Raw genomic sequence first — 20563 nt, forward strand, 5'->3', positions numbered from 1 at the left:
AGCTGAATGCATTCGTTGGACATGTATAGTGTATATACTTCTAGGACTATTTTATACAAGTGCCCAAACTATTTGAATTATTGCATATAACAATAGTAATCTAATATTTTTAATTAATTGTAATTGTAATTTAATTAACAGCGCATCACAATCGTATACTAATTATTAATGCTAACTACTTTTTGAGTATGTAGTATAGAAAATGTATGAAATATAGAAAAAATAAATGTCATAGCTGAGCATTCTCAAATATCCACGGTTCATTTTGAGAACCAGTCGGTTTTCCATAGGCTGTTTTGATGGATGCTATTATCAGACAATGCAATTCGAAACAGAAATGCAAAAGAAAATGCAAACAGAATATGCAAGTGATGTATGTTGGCATGGCAATGCGTCATCACTTCCTGTTAGTACAAAATGGGTTAGTATGTCAATACTGTGTGTACTAGCCTGCGAAACCCACACTATTAAGACTGGTATATAATCTAAATCTATGTATTAGTGTGTAGTGAGCAATTGGGACGCAGCTGTTAATGTTAGGAGAAAATGGTGTTGTGACCCTGGCTTTTCCTGTGCCGGTGTCCACAAAAGGGGAGCTCAAACTTGGCACACATTGAGGCAAATGCTTGGGGGACGTAAATGGGGGCCCTGTTAGGGTAAAAGCTAAATCTAGCCATTTACTATCAGAAGGAAAATAGCTAAATTTACATTTCCCTGGCAAGTGAATGGCAGCAAGGCTAAAAGCTAACCGGCTACAATCTTTTCAGCTTGCTAGCAGCACATCACACTGAGAGGACAGCAGCCCTACTCAGTAAGACTACTAGGAATACACTATCAAAAAGATATGACCCTTAAGGAACGTTTGGAGGTTCTTCAACTTGAAACTGTGGAGGAACCTCTTAAGGTGCTTTGAGGAACCTTCAAGACATTTAAGAAATCGTTTTTAGAAGAAAAGATTACTGGAAAGTTCCTCCACACTTTCAAACTGAAGAACCCCCAAACGTTCTTCAAGGACCCTGTACTTTTAACAGTGTAGTTTTGGTATTTTAGGGTTTTGTGAGCCATCACCAGTGCCATAACCCAGCCAATCAGAGCAGAGCTTCATGCTTTTTTGGACTACAAGACCTCTGTGAAAGGAAACTCAGTGTGTTTCATTCTGGGCCAAAAATAACAAGGTGGTAAATAGGCTTGTTAAATGACTGAGCTCTCAATAAATTATTTTTAAGCTCTTTTAATTTTATTAAGTGGTGTGTGTGTGTGTGTGTGTGTGCTGGAAGAGTACCAACCAAGTAAGTGAAGTCTTGGTTCTGGACACCAGGGCTCTTGCCGAAGTTCAGATTGACCTTCAAAATGTCACCAACTGTCAGTTCTGCAGCATCAGCACCAATGTGAAGGTAGTTGTTGGAGCCTCCTTTAGTAGCATAAGCCTCAGCAGTCATTTGCTTCGTGTCCTGTCGCTCGGCTGTTAATCCTGGGTCGTTAGTTTTTACCTGTGAGACAAACAAAGACATTAAAGTGTTGCTCCAAGTGATAATGATGGCTTCACGAAGGGCATCCACTGTCAGAAACGGATGTCCCTGCTTGCCATCCATCCCTAAATGTTCTCAGTCGGATTTAGCTCAGGGGATCAGCAAGATGCTTCATTAGAGGGACGTTATTCTCCCCTTATTATCTCCTTATTTACAATTTAGGTGTTTCTAATAAAGTGGCCAGTAAGTGAATTTACAATTTAGGTGTTTCTAATAAAATGACCATAAAGTTCTGATCAGGAGTGTATATGGATGTCGTATACTACTGGTACACCAGATGAAGCCAACATCACCACATTAGGAGGATCTCTATATGCTTGGTTTAGATTAGCTCTGGAATGTTTTTCTCCACGTTCTAGATATCCATCCTCGACCTTCAGAGATTCAGAGAACTCACACTGAGAACCTTTCTGAGAACATTTGGAGCTTCTGAAAGACTCACAGTGATCTGCAGACTCTTGGCTCCTCCCGGGGTGTTGACTGTGAGCCTTGCCATGCCGTTGGACCTGGTTCTACCAGCCACCTCTCCAGGAGTGACCACCACATCTACGTTTTCAGCAGGTGTCTGATCTGGATTCGTCACGTAAACCTTTTCAAAAAGTCAATGTTTCCAATAAGGTGGCCAATACATGAATATACAATTTAGGTGTTTCTGATAAAGTGGCCAGTGAGTGTTGTGTTCTATACCATGACATCAAAAGGCATTCCAGGTTTGAAGAATTTCGGTGTTCTTTTGAAGTGGATGGTGTAAGGTGAGGTCACAATTTGAATGCCCCTCCTCTGAGCTTCCACCATTTCACTACCTGAAACACACACACACACACACACACACACACACACACACACTTAGCCTAAGGAAACTCTGCTTACAGTGCTAAGATCAGTGAAATGAGAGGTGAGCCGCTCTGTGCTCTTTTTGACTCTTACCGGTCTCCGTTAGAACACTGACCGATACGTACAGAGAGCTTCCAACCAGCTGCTGAATGTTTGGGAAGGTTTTCAGGATCATGTCTCTGGTCAGCTCTGCTTTTCCCTCCCCCTCAGTGATCTGCAATCAAAATAAACCAACAACCAAACACAGTTTACTTCGTCTCTCGCAGATAAGAAGAGACTGGACAAACTCATAAAGAGGGCCGGCTCTGTCCTGGGGTGCTTCTTAGACCCAGTGCAGGTGGTGGGAGACAGGAGGATGACAGCCAAGCTGGCATCCATGCAGGAGAACAGCTCCCACCCCATGCATGAGACTCTGGCAGCACTGGGCAGCTCCTTTAGCGACAGGCTGCTTCACCCCAAGTGTGTGAAGGAGGGGTATCGCAGGTCCTTCCTTCCTGCTGCCGTCAGACTGCACAACCAGCACTGCTCCCAGCGGACCACATACACACACACTTAACCACATACACACACACTTAACTACACACACATGTTCATGTTCAGGGAATACTATGTGCAATACCCCCCCCCCCCCCCCATGTGCAATTAAGAGTCTTTTGCTGTAAATAATATTGTTTATTGCTTTTTTAATTCTTATTTATATTGTGTATATAGTGTAAATTATTTATCTAATTTTTGTAACTGAGTGTCTTGCTATCCCTTTCTGCTGTCACACTGTGAATTTCCCCACTGCGGGACTAATAAAGGACTATCTATCTATCTATCTATATATCTATCTATCTATCATGAGTGTAACCAGGGCTGGCCTGTTCATTTACCCTGCTTACTACACTGCTATTCACCTCTCTGAAAACCCGGGAGCCCAAATTACAGTGAATCTGATCAGGGAAAGCTTTTCCATTGGGTTATATATGGACAGTATACAAGCAACCATAGCTCTAGCATCTCTGCTGGCTGGTTGCAGTTTGATGTGTAGGCTCCGCCATCCCCATATGTTTCAATGACCAAATAGCCCCGCCCATTTTCCCATCTCCAGTGTCTGCAAAATCCAGCAGTTCAGTTAGTTTTTTTTCCTGTGCTGATACTGACCCATTTAAATTTTCCAAGAAGACCCTCTAAGAACGTTTTCTTGCTACATTTCCTTTTCGCCGTTCTTGGCGTGGACGGTTTCTTTTACCAAGAACTGCAAAACTGCTTATTTGTAATAAAAGCAAAAGTGCTCATCGGCTCTGCAGCTCCAGAAACCAGGTGTTTGTTGGTCTTTGTTGGTGTTGCAATGCGGCGTATTCCTCTTTTGGTTTGCAACATAACTGACCTGTGTTACTGGGTTACGCAATTTCAGTTGAGAACCGGTGATGATATGGACTTTCTCTGCCCTGTGAATAACCCTAGACTAGACTTGCTATACTGGGGCACACACAGAATTTACAGGACCTGCGGGGCTCACATGGGTGGGTTTCAGGAGGGCTCTTGTGTACTTGTTGTTACTGGGAGCCATTTGGGCCTAAAGATGTGCACTTATAGGGCCCCATATTTAACCACCTCACTGACCCTGGCAAGATCCATATGGCTCGCCGACATGGAAGCCATGTCACAAGCCATGGAAAACTTTCTGCAACCCCTACAGGCCCCCACGTGGACATGCTATCTGGGTGCTTGCCTAATAGTTTTACTCCTTCTAACAAGACAAGACAAGGGGCAGTGAACACATACACACACATATACACACACTAGTGAACTAAAAACACACACAGTGACCATGAGCATACATGCCCGAAGTGATGGGTCTTGCCCAAGGGCCAACCCACAACCCAGTCAACAATAGCCTGGTGCTCTAACCGCTGAGCCCATGATATAATATCTGAATAGTAATTACATGCTAATAATAATGTCAGTAATATTACTAATTTGTATTGTTGTTATTATTATTATTATTATTATTATTATTATTATTATAATATAATTAACTATATAATAACTATAACATTATTACTGTCACACATGCATGACATATTTCCTTTGCAGCAAAAACTACATGTGAAACTGTGATTTTGTCTTTGCTAGACATCAGCTATATGACCCAGGCTTTTAAAATGAGTAGTTTAATGTTAATACTGGCGATCTCTCAATGCTCATTTTATCAGCTTGCATTATCAATACCTCTTTTATAAATAAAATATTTATTATGTTTGGTAATATTTAAGGTAATAGCTTGCCTATAGCATGTCTTGCTTTCTTTTAAAAAAGTTTTCTACAAATGTCCATTACACCTCTAAAAAAAAAAACAAAATACACTGGCTCTGACTAAAAGCGTTAGCTGCTCAAGCTTTTGGAAGGACGTTGGGGCATTATGGGAAATATAGAAGCTGTAGTGAATATCCGTGGCATCCTCCGACCTGTAATCCAGGATAAGCTTGACTTGTACCACCGGTATTTTAGTGGGGCACAGGGGAGCTGTACAAAGTACCTGAATCCAGTTTCTGGTAAAGGATTTTGAAATCATTGGTAGTGAATCAAAGTTTTGATGTAACTGATTGGTCATCTACCCCGACCTTCCAGTGCTTACAAGATAGATGACCAGAAACTGGATTCAAGGTCCAGACCTCTGTTCTACATCCTCACTCAAAGAACTCTGAAGAACACTTGAAGCACCTGGATTTTTTTTAACTGCAGTCATGAACATTCGTAATTTATGGGAAAATCAATAGTAAATAGGTTGAAATTTCAAAACACCAACAAGTTTTTAAAGCTTGTAAAATGCTGTTTGGACCAGCACTAAACATTGCCCCAGTTCAAAAAGAGGAAATATCATCTAAATCTTCTTGAAAGAACGTCTGAAATATTGTATTTCAAAAACAATCAAATGTAATTTCAGTAAATCTCAAATCTCAATCTTACCGAGATTCTTCTTAAAGATGCTGCCAGACTGGTCTTGCTGTCACCTTGCATCACACCGAAGACCACAAACGCACTTCCGGTCACTTTGTTCCCAAATAGATACCTTCACACAGTTAACAGCAGTTCCATGTGTGATCTTCTGGTCATCACTGTTAAAATGATTCTGAAAGGGTACTGGAGGAACTTTTGGAGGTTCTTTACATCCTAAAGGATCCTAAAGTTAAAGTGCTTTTAGAAACATCTGAGGAACCTTTTTCTTCTCAAAACCTTTTTTTTTTGAAGGTTCCTCAAAGCACAAATTAAAGAACCTCCAAACATTCCTCAAGGACCAGTGTGGACAGTCACAAATCTATTCCGTAGTTCTACAGTGAAGTGTCTGAAGGTGCTTACTTGGCAGTTATGTCCAATTGAAGCCTATCATCGTCCACATAGAAGAAAGACTTGGATGGTCTTAAGGTGACCTCAAAGGTTGGCAACACTGGAAATGCAGGCATTGGTCAGGACATGTGTGTGGAAATGCAACAGGTACGTTATTATTCTCTGAAGAGCCTCACCATATTCCTTCACTTCAAATTCAGCAGTGAAGTTCTTCTGGGGCGTGTTCATGAACCGTGTTGCTACAGACCAAATCCCAGGGCTTGAGAGAACAGCAGGTAACACATCAATTTAGGGCATCCTCAGGAATCTCCCAGACACATACACTATACGTCCAAATGTTTGTGGACACCCCTTCTAATACATGCATTATGCTACTTTAAGCTGCGTCTATTGCTGACAGAGATGTGCAAATGCAGACACACACACACACACACACACACACACACACACACACAGCTTGTCTAATCCCTGTAGAGAAGAAGTATTGCCAATAGAATAGGACTCATAGGACAGATCAGCATCATTAACCTATTGGCACCATGCTGCTTAATAATGGCAGGCGTCGGCTAAAGGGGTATTATACTCCTAACATCAAGCTGCATCATGCTGACTTCACTAACATTCTTGTGGCTGAATGCAATCAATTTTAGAGCCCAGTTACTGCAACAAAAGCAGGATCAGCTCCTACTTTCTACTTTCTAATATCCTTGATTTCAGAAGAAACAATGAATGAGCAGGTGTCCCAATATTTGTGTCCATTTAGTGTATTTCAAAAGGAATGGCCATGCTCTGGTAATATAACAGAAAGCATTACATGGACTAACCTGACAACTTCAGGGATGTCGTACTTCCCAGTCAGAATGCCTTGTTGAGGGAAGATTGTGTCTCTATGAATTGTGATTCCTTGGGGATTCTTAAAAAATATTGTTACATATTGTAAAAATAATCATTATATTATTTAATAAATATAAAAATAAATTATGAAAAATAGCAACTGTCATATCTGATGAAATATATATATGTTTGTGTGTGTAATTAACATATCTATAATCTATAACATAACATATGCATCATACATCATATATATTAAGGAGATCTACATGTTTAAGTAAATGTAAGATTTATGATAAATCTACATTTTCACTGTTTTTCACTTTTCTCTATAAAGTGAGTCTGGCAGTTGTTCTTTATATTGTGTCAGAACATCATGATAAATGGACCAATAGAAACACTCCAAAATGACTTTAAAATCTTTTATAAAATCTTTTTTGAAAGTTAAGTTTTTTTTCCTCCTCCTGTAAAGCTGCAGTTTTTGAGATATGAGTTTTTTGCGTGACAGTTGATCACATATTGTTAAGTATATATAGTGTTATACATCCAGTATAATTTTGTATATGTTGTTATACAGCTATTCAGTAAATTTCAGACAAATTTTCCCATTAAAACATCTTCACAGATCAGTAAATAATAATACGCTGAATTATGAAAATTATAATCATTTAATTGGGCTCTGAGGTTCCTGAGGTTCTGCAGAATTGCTGTTTCAGAACTTACTATGACTTCAATGGCGATTCCACTTTGATCCAGGGGCTGCAGATCAGGCGTCACTGAGAATACTCTGTACTGAACTAGAGGAGAATGAAATAGGTCAAGATTCAGGCACGCATACACGCCACGACTGGGATTAATATTTTTAACAAGAAAAAACAAATTTGATCTGGATATGAAACATATTTGGATGCAAATTGTTTTGCCTTGTTTCAGATAATTAGTAACTACATATTGATGAAAGAAGGAAGGCGAATTCAATTCTAAAAGAATTATAATTCAGGTTAAAATCTCAGTGCAGATCATTTCACAACCAATTTCATGTAAATAGTTCAATACAGTGCATTATTTATTGTTTAATAATTTTTTTTTTACAGAATTCTTCAAATATTATCAATAAAACATCAGAAAATACTTTTTGGCAAAAATATATGGTGATATTCACAGGCCCAGAAGACCTGTTTTTGAATCATTATTTTACAGTCTTTATAAAATATTATATTATATATATTATATACAGCATATTAGCTGTGCCTTTTAGACTTTAGGAAGTTCAGAAAGTCGTACCTGTGCTTTGGGGTGTGTAGATGCTCTTGTCTGTCTGGATGAATATGTAGCCTGACTGGAAAGAGACCAGAACCACCTTTTCCAGCACACTAGTGGGAAAATGGGCCTCCAGATATACATACTGCTTCTCCAAGGGGTCCTCACTGAAGATATCCTTGTTTTCTGGGATCTGAATGAATGAAAGACAGTTGAAGTGAACTTTAATTTGCTGAACAGATGAATTTCATGCTTATTATAGTATTGAACAGTATTACATGTTGATGGAGTTTTAGGTTGGCTCAGTAATCTCTAATAGATATCGTATGGCACTATGTCATTAATAAAAAACAAAAGACAAAAGCATGTAACATAGATACATACCCTGAATTCACATTAGCTCATATTCTAACAGTGGCAGAAAGCTTTTGAGATTTCCTGAAAACGTCATGTGGTGAAAAACAAAGTGCTATACCCAAAATTTAGCTGATCAATTATCATTGTAGCAGCTCTACAGTTTGGTATAATGTAATATGCTGCTCAACATTTTAATATGATTTAATGTGCAGCTCTACAATTTGCAATGATATGCAGTTCTACCATTTGTGATAATGTAATAAACTGCTCTACCTTTAATGCAATATAATGTATTCACATCTACAGTTTGATAAATATTATGCTGTGCCACAAATTCATTTGATGAATTTTCAATTGATTCACAATTTGCTGTAATATAATATGTTATAATATATATAATGTAATATGCAGCTCTACAATTTGCTATAATGTAATATGCAGCTCTACAATTTGCTGTAATGTAATATGCAGCTCTACAATTTAATATGATAAGTTCTCTACATGTGTCTACTGTCTGGCAGCACTGACCTTAATGTCTACAAGACTCTGGTAGCTATTTTCAGCATTGAGAGACACCGATTTAGACGTCAGCTCAACGATTTTCTGCGGATGGTTCTTTACGACAACCCTCACTTGAAGTGCTCCTCCGTTGTAATCCTGGGCCTCCACAAACACATTCTCAACACTGCCCACCCTCAGCATGTTGGGGGCGGACATCACGTTGCTAGAAAGGCAAACAGAGAAGATTGAAGGTTATTACATCAGTGTTTTCAGTAAAGTATCTTACCAATCAGCCATAACATTAAAAACACAGACAGGTGAAGTGAAGAACATTAATGATCTGGTTGCAGCGGGTGAACAGTCGGTCCTCGAAGGTGAAAAATGAGCAAGCGTAAGAACCTGAGACCCTTTAACAAGAACCAAACTGTGATGTTCTAGATGGTCAGAACATCTCCAAAACATTAGACAGATCTTGTAAGGGGTTCCTAGCCGGTAAGCAGTGGTCATACAGTACATACCAAAAGTGCTTCAAGGAAGAACAACCAGTGACAGGGTCAGGGGTACCCATAGAGTTAACCGATTGTCTTTAGCCGGTACTGACCACTTCATACCGTTGGGAACACCTCACAACACCTGATGGCTGATCCAGTCATTGCCTAGAACTTCCCTGTTGGGTTCTTCTCAAAGTGGCTCAGGTTCTTATGTTTGACCACCTTCAAGAACTGACTGTTCACCTGCTGCCTGATAGGTACATCCACCCCTCGACAGATGGAGCCACTGGAACCAGATCATCATCAGTGGTACTAATGTTATGGCAGGTCACTGTACATGAGAAGACAGAGACCACTACTACTTTTACTTCTGCCAGTCTAGAGAGTGTAATATGTGTGTGTGGGTGGGTGTGTATGTGTATGTGTGTGTGTGTGTGTGTGTGTATGGGGGGTGGGGGGGTATACTCACAGTGGCTCACATAGTGTGAGCAGTGGTGAGGCCAGAAGAGCAGCAGTGATCCAGAGCAGGTCCACCTGCATCCTGCATCCAGTGTCTGAATAAGTGTTTGCCACTGAGCAGAACCATAGCTTTTATAGCCACCACTCTCATACACACACCCCTCTGCTCTGAGGGTCCACCTACAGGACAGCCTCCCCTCTTACCTGTTCCCATCAGCCTGGTTATGTAACACAGAAAGGGGGGGAGGAAGGCAGGCAAAGTCTCAGCGAAATTTCACCACCACAGAATAAGCAACCTCCAGAGATAAGCAGTCTCCTGAAGTGCAGTCCACACACCAGTCACGGAGTTGCACCAAAACACCCAGTTCTCTGCATCCCCACCACCCCACCCCCACCCCAAAGTAGTTGTGAGATGGTTGCTAAGCAGTTGCTGTGGCATCTCATATGGTTGCCGTGGTATTATTAAGTAGTTGCTTGGTGAGTGATATAGTGCTGCAAGGTGGTTGCACTGGTTTTTCGGGTGATTGCTATGGTCTTGCTAAGCCACAGAGTTGCACCAAAACAATACTGCAGGTGTAGCCCCCAACCCCCCCAAAACAGCTCTGACCCATCAAGCCATGAACTCCACAAGACCTCTGAAGAGATGTCCTGTTGTAAGGGGTGGCTCTAGGGCAAGGCCTCCCCCTGCGCCAGAGACCTCCTGCACCTGCGTCAGGGAAAAAGGTCGGTGGCTGATTACGCCATTGAATTCTGCGCGCTATCGGCGGAGAGCGGATGGAATGCCAGCGCTCTCACCTCAGCTTTCCACCATGGCCTAAGTGAGGAGCTCAAGGATGAGCTGGCCTACCGTGACCCTCCCGCCTCCCTCGATCGGCTCATTGAGTTAGCCCAATGGGTTGGTAACTGTCTCGAGGATAGGCGAAGGGCACGGAGTGGCAAGGCTCCTCATGGCCCGCCTCCTGTCTCAGGCTCTTTTCGGGGGTTAGAAGAGCCTCCCGATAGTGGTGTCCAACCCATGCAGTTGGGGCACACTCTCCTGCCATAGCAAGAGCGCAAGGCCCGCATGCGCAAAGGCAGGTGCCTCTACTGTGGGGTCTCTGGGCACCTCCGTTCTGCGTGCCCTGAACTCGATTTTGCCAACTGAAATGCCAACGTCCGTCAGGGGAGGGGAGACCACTGACAGACCTGATGGTTCTCCCTCGGGCCCAGGGGGTGTTCCTCAATGCCACGCTAGTGCCAGGGTTGTCTGAGATCCACCTGCCTCCCTTTTTGGACTCTGGAGCGGCAGGGAACTTTTTAGATGTCAGCCTCGCCAGGAAGTTGGCTCTGCCACTGGTCCCCTTGAGGGAGCCCATGCCCATAGCAGCCATAGACGGTCGGTCACTGGAACCTGGGGTGGTGTCCCACCAAACTCACCTTCTCACGCTGCGAGTTGGTCCTCACAGACCAACAGCTGCTGCCCCCCCACAGACCCTTTGACATCGCTATTGACCTCCTCCCTGGCACTACCCCCCCCAGGGGTAGGCTGTTTTCGTTGTCGGCACCAGAGCATCAGGCAATGGAGGACTATGTCCAGGAGGCCTTGGCCTTAGGATTCATCCGGCCATCCACTTCCCCGGCTGGGGCCGGCTTCTTCTTTGTGGGGAAGAAGGATGGAGGGTTGAGGCCCTGTATTGACTACAGAGGCCTCAATAAAATAACAGTCAAAGACCGCTACCCATTACCCCTTATGACCTCAGCCTTTGAGGCACTGCAGCAGGCCTCCATCTTCACCAAGCTGGACCTGCACAGTGCCTACAACCTGGTCAGGGTCAAAGAGGGTGATGAGTGGAAGACAGCGTTCATCACCCCGTCTGGGCATTACGAAAACCTAGTCATGCCATTTGGTTTGATGAATGCACCCGATGTCTTTCAACGCAAATTATTGGCAGTTAAGCTTGCAATAGAGGAGTGGAGACACTGGCTTGAGGGAGCAAAACATCCCTTTCTGGTCTGGACGGATCACAAGAATTTGGCCTACATCCAACAGGCCAAACGTCTTAATCCGCCCTAGGCCAGATGGGGATTGTTCTTCACTTGATTCGATTTCGTGTTATCGTTCCGACCGGGCTCGAAGAACACCAAGCCTGATGCTCTCTCTCGCCAGTGGGAGCCCCCTCCTCTATCAAGCACACCCACAACTATAGTCCCCAAAACCCGGATTGTGGTGCCCATCCGATGGGGACTAGAGGACGCAATCAAACGGGCCCACCTCACTGAACCTGACTTTACCCGACTTTACGTACCCGGGCCTGTAAGGGAACTTGTGGACAGGTTCTCCAAGGCTGGCTGCTTTGTGGCTCTTCCAAAGCTGCCGTCAGCTAAGGAGACAGCGGATCTAGTACTCAACCAGGTGGTTCGGGTTCACGGACTCCCCTCTGACATTGTGTCAGACCGTGGGCCCCAATTCTGTTGACTGTTGGGGGCGGAGGCCAGCCTCACATCTGGCTTCCACCCCCAGTCTAACGGCCAGACAGAGAGGATCAATCAAGACCTGGAGCGTACCCTTCGCTGAGTGGCCTCCTCCTCACCCTCTACCTGGTCTGACCAACTGATTTGGGCGGAGTAACACCCTCTGGCACTCGTCCCTGGGAATGTCACCCTTTTGAGTGCCAGTATGGATACACTCCGTCCATGTTCCCAGGACAGGAGACAGGAGCCGGTCGATGGAACAGATGGTAGGAGAACCTGGCAGAAAGCCCGCAGGTCCCTCCTGTCTGCAGTCGCTGCTCAGAAGCGCTATGCGGACAGGAGGCAAAGGCCAGCTCCGACCTATCGTCCTGGGCAATGGGTTTGGCTCTCGGCTAAGGATCTGCCCTTGCATGGTGCTCCCCGCAAGTTGGCACCTCGGTACATCGGCCCATTTAAGATCCTTCGCCGGGTCAACCCCGTTGCCTACCGCCTTGCCCTTCTCCCTTTGATGCACGTTAACCCCACCTTCCACATGTCCTGCTTCAAGCCCGTCTTGTGTTCCGTGGGTCCCGCCGATCCGCCGGGCCCGCGTATGGTTGGTGGTGCGCCGGCCTACACTGTCAGGCGCCTTCTGGATGTCCGTCAGGGCGGGCTTCAGTATCTAGTGGACTGGGAGGGTTTTGGGAGCGGTCCTGGGTGCCCTCCTGCCACATTCTGGACCCCGAGCTCTTTTGTGCGTTTCGTCGGGAACGTGCTGCTGGGTTGGGGATGTTGGGTGCCGCCCCTTGGAGGGGGGGGGTCCTGTAAGGGGTGGCTCTAGGGGGAGGCCCTGACTCACCCCAGCCAGAGGAAGGCAGGAGTGTCTGTCTTCCCTGGTGTGTGTGTGCCTGTGTGTGTGTTTGCACACATACACTTGTTTTACAGAGGAAGGCAAGAGTGTCTGCCTTCCCTGTAACCTTCCAGTTTTGGTGAAGCGGCAGAGCATCGGTCTCGAGTCCCGAGTGGTTTATTTCTCATTTCCATTTTGCCTGCTCTAAGATTAAAGACTCTGCACTTGGGCCCATTGGTCACATCGTGGTAGCTCACTCAGTAGCGCGCCGGCCCGCCAACATGGCGGCCTGGGTTCAAACCCCGCTGTAAGTGAGCACCACATTACACATGTGGTATCTTGGCTGTTTGCTTAGTGTCATTGTCTTGTTGGAAGGTGCTCCATTTCTTAGCTTTTCCTCAAACCTAAACAATCTCTGTCAGGCCACTCTACTATCATGGAGTGATAAGTGAACAGCCAGGTCTAGGAAGATTCTTAGTGGTTCCAAACTTCTTCTATTTACAGATGATGGTGGCCACTGTGCTGTAAAGCTGCATCCTTCTGCAGATCTATTTTTATCTGTGAAGACCATTACTGTGTGGCCCAGTGACGCAGACGCTGTGCTGCAGGACTGTTTCGGCTGCACAGACTGGCATGTCTTTAGGGAGGCTGCTGAGAGTGAGGGGGAGCTGGATCTGGAGGATTACACATCTGCTGTCCTCGGGTACATCAGCAAGTGTGTGGAGGATGTCACCACCACAAAGACAGTGACCTGCTACCCGAACCAGAAACCCTGGCTGAATGGAGAGGTGCGTTCTCTACTGAAAGCCAGGGATGCTGCCTTCAGGTCTGGCGACTCACAGGAACTCAGGAGGGCTAGAAGAGAGCTGACCGCAGGTGTTAAGAGGGCCAAAGCCGCATATGCTCTGAAAGTCCAGGGACACTTCTCCTCCCAGGATCCTAGGAGCATGTGGAGGGGAATTAAGTGCATCACAGACTATAAAACCAGAGATGCACAATGTTCCAAAGACCCCTCCCTGCCCGAGGCTCTCAACAAATTCTATGCCCGCTTTGAGGACCCTGACACCCCGCCCAGCATAAGACTCACCCCTACACCTGGAGAAGTACCCCTCAGTGTGACACCAGCAGAGGTAAGGAGGACCCTCAGGAGGATCAACCCCCGGAAAAGTGCTGGTCCGGATAACATCCCCGGACGAGTACTACGGGAGTGCGCTGATCAGATCTCCGAGGTACTGGCAGACATTTTCAATGTCTCCCTCACCCAGGCAGCTGTTCCCACCTGCCTGAAGACCGCCACCATCATCCCGGTCCCCAAGAGCTCCACAGTGACAGGTCTGAATGACTACCGGCCGATAGCTCTCACGCCGATAGTCACTAAATGCTTTGAAAGACTGGTTATGACCCACATCAAAGCCACCATCGACGTCACTGTGGACCCACACCAGTATGCCTACAGGAGGAACCGATCCACAGATGATGCCATTTCCTCTGTGGTCCACACTGCCCTCACCCACCTGGAGCAGAAGGACTCTTATGTCCGTATGCTCTTTGTGGACTTCACTTCCGCCTTCAACACCATGATACCCCAGACCCTGACAGATAAGCTCTCCTCACTTGGTCTGCGCTCTTCTCTCTGCAACTGGGTCCTGGACTTCCTGACCAACAGGCCACAGTCTGTGAGGATCCACAACCTCTCCTCCTCCACCACAATCCTCAGCACTGGCTCCCCTCAGGGCTGTGTGTTGAGCCCCCTCTTGTTCACGCTGCTCACATATGACTGCTCACCCATCCACCCAGGCTGTCATATTGTGAAGTTTGCAGATGACACGGCAGTGGTCGGATGCATCACAAACAGTGATGAGTCTGGCTACAGGCAGGAGGTAGAACACCTGGAGGGTTGGTGCAGAAAGAACAACCTCTGCATCAACATAAAGAAGACGAAGGAGATGATTGTGGACTTCAGAAGGGGCAGACATGCCCACCTCCCTCTGCATGTCGGAGGGTCTGCGGTGGAAGTGGTCTCCAGCTACAGGTACTTGGGTGTTCACCTGAGCAACAACCTCACCTGGAGCAACAACACTTCCAGCCTGGTCAGGAAGGCACATCAGCGGCTCTACTTCCTCAGGCGGTTGAGGCGAGCTGGGCTCGGGAGCTCGGTCCTCACCTCCTTCTACAGATGTGTGGTGGAGAGTGTCCTATGCTCCAGCATCAACGTGTGGCACGGAAGCTGCTCTGCTGCAGACAGGAAAGCTCTGCAGAGGGTGGTGAAGGCTGCACAGAGGTCTGTCGGAGTCAGCCTCCCCACCACCACGGACATATACACCTCCAGATGTAGGAAAAGGGCTACCTGCATCATGAAGGACCCCACTCACCCAGTACACTCACTGTTTGTCCCGCTCCCCTCAGGCAGGAGGCTGCGGAGCATTAAGTGTAGAACGAACAGACTGAGGAACAGCTTCATTCCGGAAGCTGTAAGACTTTTAAACGCCACTTATTGGAACCACTGCAACGACACTTTGACGACACTAGTCACTTTAAATACACTCTGCTGCTACCTTCTCCATTTACTTCTCTCTGTATTTTATTTTCATTTTTACATATATTTTTATATATTTATGTATATTTTATTTATTTAAGTACTGCTGTCTGGGTAAAACTGGGTCCTTGGGTACCACAATTTCGTTCCACCCCATGTACCACATGTGATGCGAATGACAATAAAGTCTCCTTGAATCCTTGAATCCTTGAAGAGTTTATTAGTGGCATCATGAGTACTTGTGTCTGCCCAAGGGTTTGCTGCCTGTGATGTTTGATTATCTGTTAGAAATACAGTGCCTTGCAAAAGTATTCACCGTCTTGGCAGTTTCCGTGTTTTGTTACCTCACAACCACGAGACAAAAATGGAACTTTTTGCCAAGGCACATCAGCTCTATGTTCACAGACAGAAAAATGAAGCATATCAAGAAAAGAACACTGTCCCTCCTGTGAAACATGGAGGAGGCTCTGTGATGTTCTGGGGCTGCTTTGCTGCATCTGGCACAGGGTGTCTTGAATCTGTGCAGGGTACAATAAAATCTCAAGACTATCAAGGGATTCTAGATAGAAATGTGCTGCAGTGTCAGAAAACTTGGTCTCAGTCGCAGGTCATTGGTCTTGCAACAGGATAATGACCCAAAACACACAGCTAAAAACACCCAAGAATGGCTAAGAGGAAATTGGACTATTCTGAAGTGGCCTTCTATGAGCCCTGACCTATTGATCATCTTTGGAAGGAGCTGAAACATGCCGTCTGGAAAAGGCACCCTTCAAACCTGAGACAACTGGATCAGTTTGCTTATGAGGAGTGTGCCAAAATACCTGCTGAGAGGTGCAGAAGTCTCCTTGATGGTTACAGGAATTGTTTGATTGCAGTGATTGCATCAAAAGGTTGTACAACAAAATATTAAGTTAGGGGTTCCATCATTTTTGTCCAGGCCTGTTTCATGAGTTTGTTTTTAAAAATAATTCTGTTGTAGTATGGTTTGGTTTAAAGGAATGTCTGACTTTCATTGGTTAATTTTCATATAATTTTTATTTATTATTACTTTTGTCAGATTCAAGTTATTTCTGTGACTATTGTGGGTTTTTCTTTCATTAACTGAGGGGTACCAACAATTTTGATCATTGTGTGTATACTGACAGATCATGTGACACTTAGATTAATCACAGGTAATTGGTTGCATCAGAACTTTTTAGGGGCCTCATAGCGAAATACATATGCACATATCAATTTGCATTTTTCTATATATATATTCATTTCACTTGACCAGCTTAGGCTATATTGTGCAGATAACTACTTGCATACCATTCAGATTAAAAGCTAGAAACCTGCAGTGCGTGCAGGACAGGATGGAGAAGTCAGGATCCTAGGAGAAAGTTCTTATTCTGTGAGAAAGCTAAAGCTAGGGTGGTATTGGACTATCCAACAGTACAACTATGCCAAGCAAATCTCAAAAGCATACCTGACTTAAGCCCCATAGAAAATGGCAGTGCACAAACCCAAGAGTGAAATAGAGGCCACTGAACGGTGTCAAATTCCTCAGTAACACTGCCAGAAGCTGATCATCAAAGTTACAGCAGGCCATAACAGCAACAAAGTACTGTTAATTATATTAGTTTAGATACCCGAATTATTCCCATCGGTGTGTACATTTACTTAATATACCTAATCAATTGGGATTAAGTAATTTTGATTGCTTATGAAGTGAGGAAAATAAGTATTTGAACACCCTGCAACTTTGTAAGTTCTCTTTAGAAATCATTGAGGGTTCTGAAATTTTCATCTTAGGTGCATGTCCACTGTGAGAGACATAATCTAAAAACAAATAATCCAGAAATCACAATGTATGATTTTTTAATAATTTATTTGTGTGTTACTGCTGCAAATAAGTATTTGAACACCTGTGAAAATCAATGTTAATATTTGGTACATTTGCCTTTGTTTGCAATTACAGAGGTCAAACGTTTCCTGTAGTTTTTCACCAGGTTTGCACACACTGCAGCAGGGATTTTGGCCCATTCCTCCACACAGATCTTCTCCAGATCAGCCAGGTTTATGGGCTGTCGAAACATGGAGTATGAGCTCCCTCCAAAGATTTTCTATAGGGTTTAGGTCTGGAGACTGGCTAATTGGGTCTGGGTCATTGTCATGTTGAAAGACCCAGCCATGACCCATCTTCAGTGCTCTAACTGAGGGAAGGAGGTTGTTCCCCAAAATATTGCAATACATGGCCCCAGTCATGCTCTACTTAATACAGTGCAGTTGTCCTGTCCCATGTGCAGAAAAACACCCCAAAAGCATGATGCTTCCACCCCCATGCTTCACAGTAGGGATGGTGTTTTTGGGATGGTGCTGTGTGTGTGTGTATATATATATATATATATATATATACACACACATATATATATATATATATATATATATATATGTGTGTGTGTGTGTGTGTGTGTGTGTGTGTGTGTGTACAGTGTATCAGAAAAAGTGAGTACACCCCTCACATTTCTGCAGATATTTAAGTATATCTTTTCATGGGACAACACTGACAAAATGACACTTTGACACAAGGAAATGTAGTCTGTGTGCAGCTTATATAACAGTGTAAATTTATTCTTCCCTCAAAATAACTCAATATACAGCCATTAATAACCGGCAACAAAAGTGAGTACACCCCTCAATATTTTGTGTGGCCACCATTATTTTCCAGAACTGCCTTAACTCTTCTGGGCATGGACTTTACCAGAGCTTCAGAGGTTACCACTAGAATGCTTTTCCACTCCTCCATGACAACATCACGGAGCTGGCGGATATTCGAGACTTTGTGCTCCTCCACCTTCCGCATGAGGATGCCCCAAAGATGTTCTATTGGATTTAGGTCTGGAGACATGCTTGGTCAGTCCATCACCTTTACCCTCAGCCTCTTCAATAAAGCAGTGGTCATCTTAGAGGTGTGTTTGGGGTCATTATCATGCTGGAACACTGCCCTGCGACCCAGTTTCCGGGGGGAGGGATCATGCTCTGCTTCAGTATTTCACAGTACATATTGGAGTTCACGTGTCCCTCAATGAAATGTAACTTCCCAACACCTGCTGCACTCATGCAGCCCCAGACCATGGCATTCCCACCACCATGCTTCAAATCTAAGAATGTGCAACTCGGCTACATGTGAAATGTTCAGGTGAAGATTTGAAACAGTTGAGAGCAGAGTCAGTAAAAGTCAGTCTGAATTTTGGTATGAAATGTTTATTCAATGTTTTTATTCATGAACTGCTTCAGGTAAGACATCCCAGAATTCTTTATCACTCTGAATAAATGTATGTGTTGAGATAGTGAAGCGAAACCATATATTTGGAGTAAAAGTAGAGCTGAGTTATGGAACATAAAGTAGGAAAAAGGAATTACATCAATGGCATCGAGATCAACACTGTTTATGTCGTGCAGCCAAAGGTAACAAGATTCTGAGTGAGGGTTTGGAGGCCCACATATTTATCTTCAAATTCTTTCAATTGACCTTCTTCTCTTGTGGGCCAGTATTCAATCCATGTCTGCTCGCCCAAGATGTACTGCAGCCTGCCAAACAGATAGAACAGTGAGAACCCACACAGAGCCTATCACACACTCTAGAAAGTATATATGTTCATTAACATACAGTAGCAAAACCCTCTATATAACCCATATCTTCAAAATGCCAAATTATCACCTTTAAGCATGATGTTATTTGGACATAACAGCAGTTTAAGGAATGTGTTTTATTTACAGAGCTCTGGTTTACCAGGGTTTTAAACATGGGGTATAGCTGATTAAATAATTGCTAGTGTTGTAATATCAAGGGATATTATGGTGGGTTGGTAATGGTCTGGGCTATACCCAAACAGAAATCTGATATATGGCACTATATAGGTTTTAAAAATATGAAACAGAAATAAGTTCCACAGACAAAATATTAATCATCTTGTACAGTTTGTAGGTCCCTGTAGTTACTGAGTAATACACCTTAGTGTGTAATTAAGCCTTATTGGTCAATTCAAATTTTAATGTAAAGATCAACTGCCAGATTTCTAATAATAATAATAATAATAAGTTGCTTTTTTCTCCACTGTACCAAAATCCAAACTGGGACACTGTACAACACTGGGACCTTTGTGTGCCGTTATGCCTCTAGTGTTTTGCAAAGCATCAGTAACCTGTGCCTTAACCTTAAAATTCACCATAAGCCATACCTTCCATCTATTCTTGGTAGGTCAGCACTTCGGCCCATGATGAGGTAAAACTTGCCCTCCTCAAACCCAAAAGACTCTCTGCAGTTAGCATGACCCATGAAGCTTCTCACTTGTCCTTCCACACCTGTATCGGTTCCTGCAAGACAAAACACACACATTAGTGGGGGCACATTTCCCTTGATCCAACTACACTATGTGTCCAAATGTTTGTGGACACCCCTTCTGAGGCTGCACAGCCTCTGACCACAAGACCCTCCAACGTATTGTGAGGACAGCTGAGAGGATCATCAGAGTCTCTCTCCCCTCCGTCATGGACATTTACACCGCCCGCTGCATCCGCAAAGCAACCAGCATTGTGGATGACTCCACCCACCCTTCACACAGACTGTTCTCCCTCCTGCCATCAGGAAGAAGGTACCGCAGCATCCGGTCCAACACGACCAGACTCTGCAACAGCTTCTTCCCCCAAGCCATCAGACTTCTTAACTGCAGAGACTGAACTGATGTTTTTTTCTGTTTCTGGAGGTCCTGGAGGAACATTGTTTTGTTTCGTTTCTGTGTACTCTGAATATAGTTGAAATGACAATAAAACCCATTTGACTTGACTTGACTTCTAATGCATGCATCCATCTACTTTAGGTTGCACCCATAGCTGACACAGATTCTCTGGTTCCTGTAGAGAAGCCAACTGGGACCATGCCTAGAGAGGTATACACTGTGTTCTCTGGAATGATGGATGGGGCTCTGTACAGTTATTTTGGGATTGGTTGGGGAGGTTGGTGTTGAGGTGGGGTGGTGGGGTTTGCCTCTACTAAAGTAATGGCTGGTGTGGTGTGCTGTGGAATAGTGGCCAACAGCACCAGTTCTGGATAAGAACTTCAGCCAAACTCCATTAAGAAAACATTTGCAGAACCCGTTTTTTTTGCCTATGC

General features: G+C 44.3%; 1 protein-coding gene across 1 annotated transcript in view; it reads right to left on the minus strand.

The window, feature by feature from the left end:
• LOC140535549 (uncharacterized) overlaps positions 1 to 20563 on the minus strand; it is a 74309-nt gene that overhangs the window by 24283 nt on the left and 29463 nt on the right. The window contains exons 40-60 of the mRNA XM_072656948.1: positions 19632 to 19767; positions 18851 to 18981; positions 15248 to 15289; positions 14858 to 15045; positions 14079 to 14389; positions 13716 to 13814; positions 13450 to 13549; positions 12173 to 12707; positions 10500 to 10985; positions 9606 to 9690; positions 8673 to 8868; positions 7812 to 7980; positions 7251 to 7324; positions 6521 to 6609; positions 5873 to 5955; positions 5709 to 5796; positions 5319 to 5421; positions 2457 to 2577; positions 2217 to 2332; positions 1972 to 2118; positions 1287 to 1490 (exon numbers count right to left, since the gene is read on the minus strand). Coding sequence (XP_072513049.1) covers positions 1287 to 1490; positions 1972 to 2118; positions 2217 to 2332; positions 2457 to 2577; positions 5319 to 5421; positions 5709 to 5796; positions 5873 to 5955; positions 6521 to 6609; positions 7251 to 7324; positions 7812 to 7980; positions 8673 to 8868; positions 9606 to 9690; positions 10500 to 10985; positions 12173 to 12707; positions 13450 to 13549; positions 13716 to 13814; positions 14079 to 14389; positions 14858 to 15045; positions 15248 to 15289; positions 18851 to 18981; positions 19632 to 19767 — 3503 coding nt within the window. The remainder of the gene's footprint in view (positions 1 to 1286; positions 1491 to 1971; positions 2119 to 2216; positions 2333 to 2456; positions 2578 to 5318; positions 5422 to 5708; positions 5797 to 5872; positions 5956 to 6520; positions 6610 to 7250; positions 7325 to 7811; positions 7981 to 8672; positions 8869 to 9605; positions 9691 to 10499; positions 10986 to 12172; positions 12708 to 13449; positions 13550 to 13715; positions 13815 to 14078; positions 14390 to 14857; positions 15046 to 15247; positions 15290 to 18850; positions 18982 to 19631; positions 19768 to 20563) is intronic.

Source organism: Salminus brasiliensis, chromosome 15, assembly GCF_030463535.1.
Source record: "Salminus brasiliensis chromosome 15, fSalBra1.hap2, whole genome shotgun sequence".
Classification (NCBI taxonomy): Eukaryota; Metazoa; Chordata; class Actinopteri; order Characiformes; family Bryconidae; genus Salminus; species Salminus brasiliensis.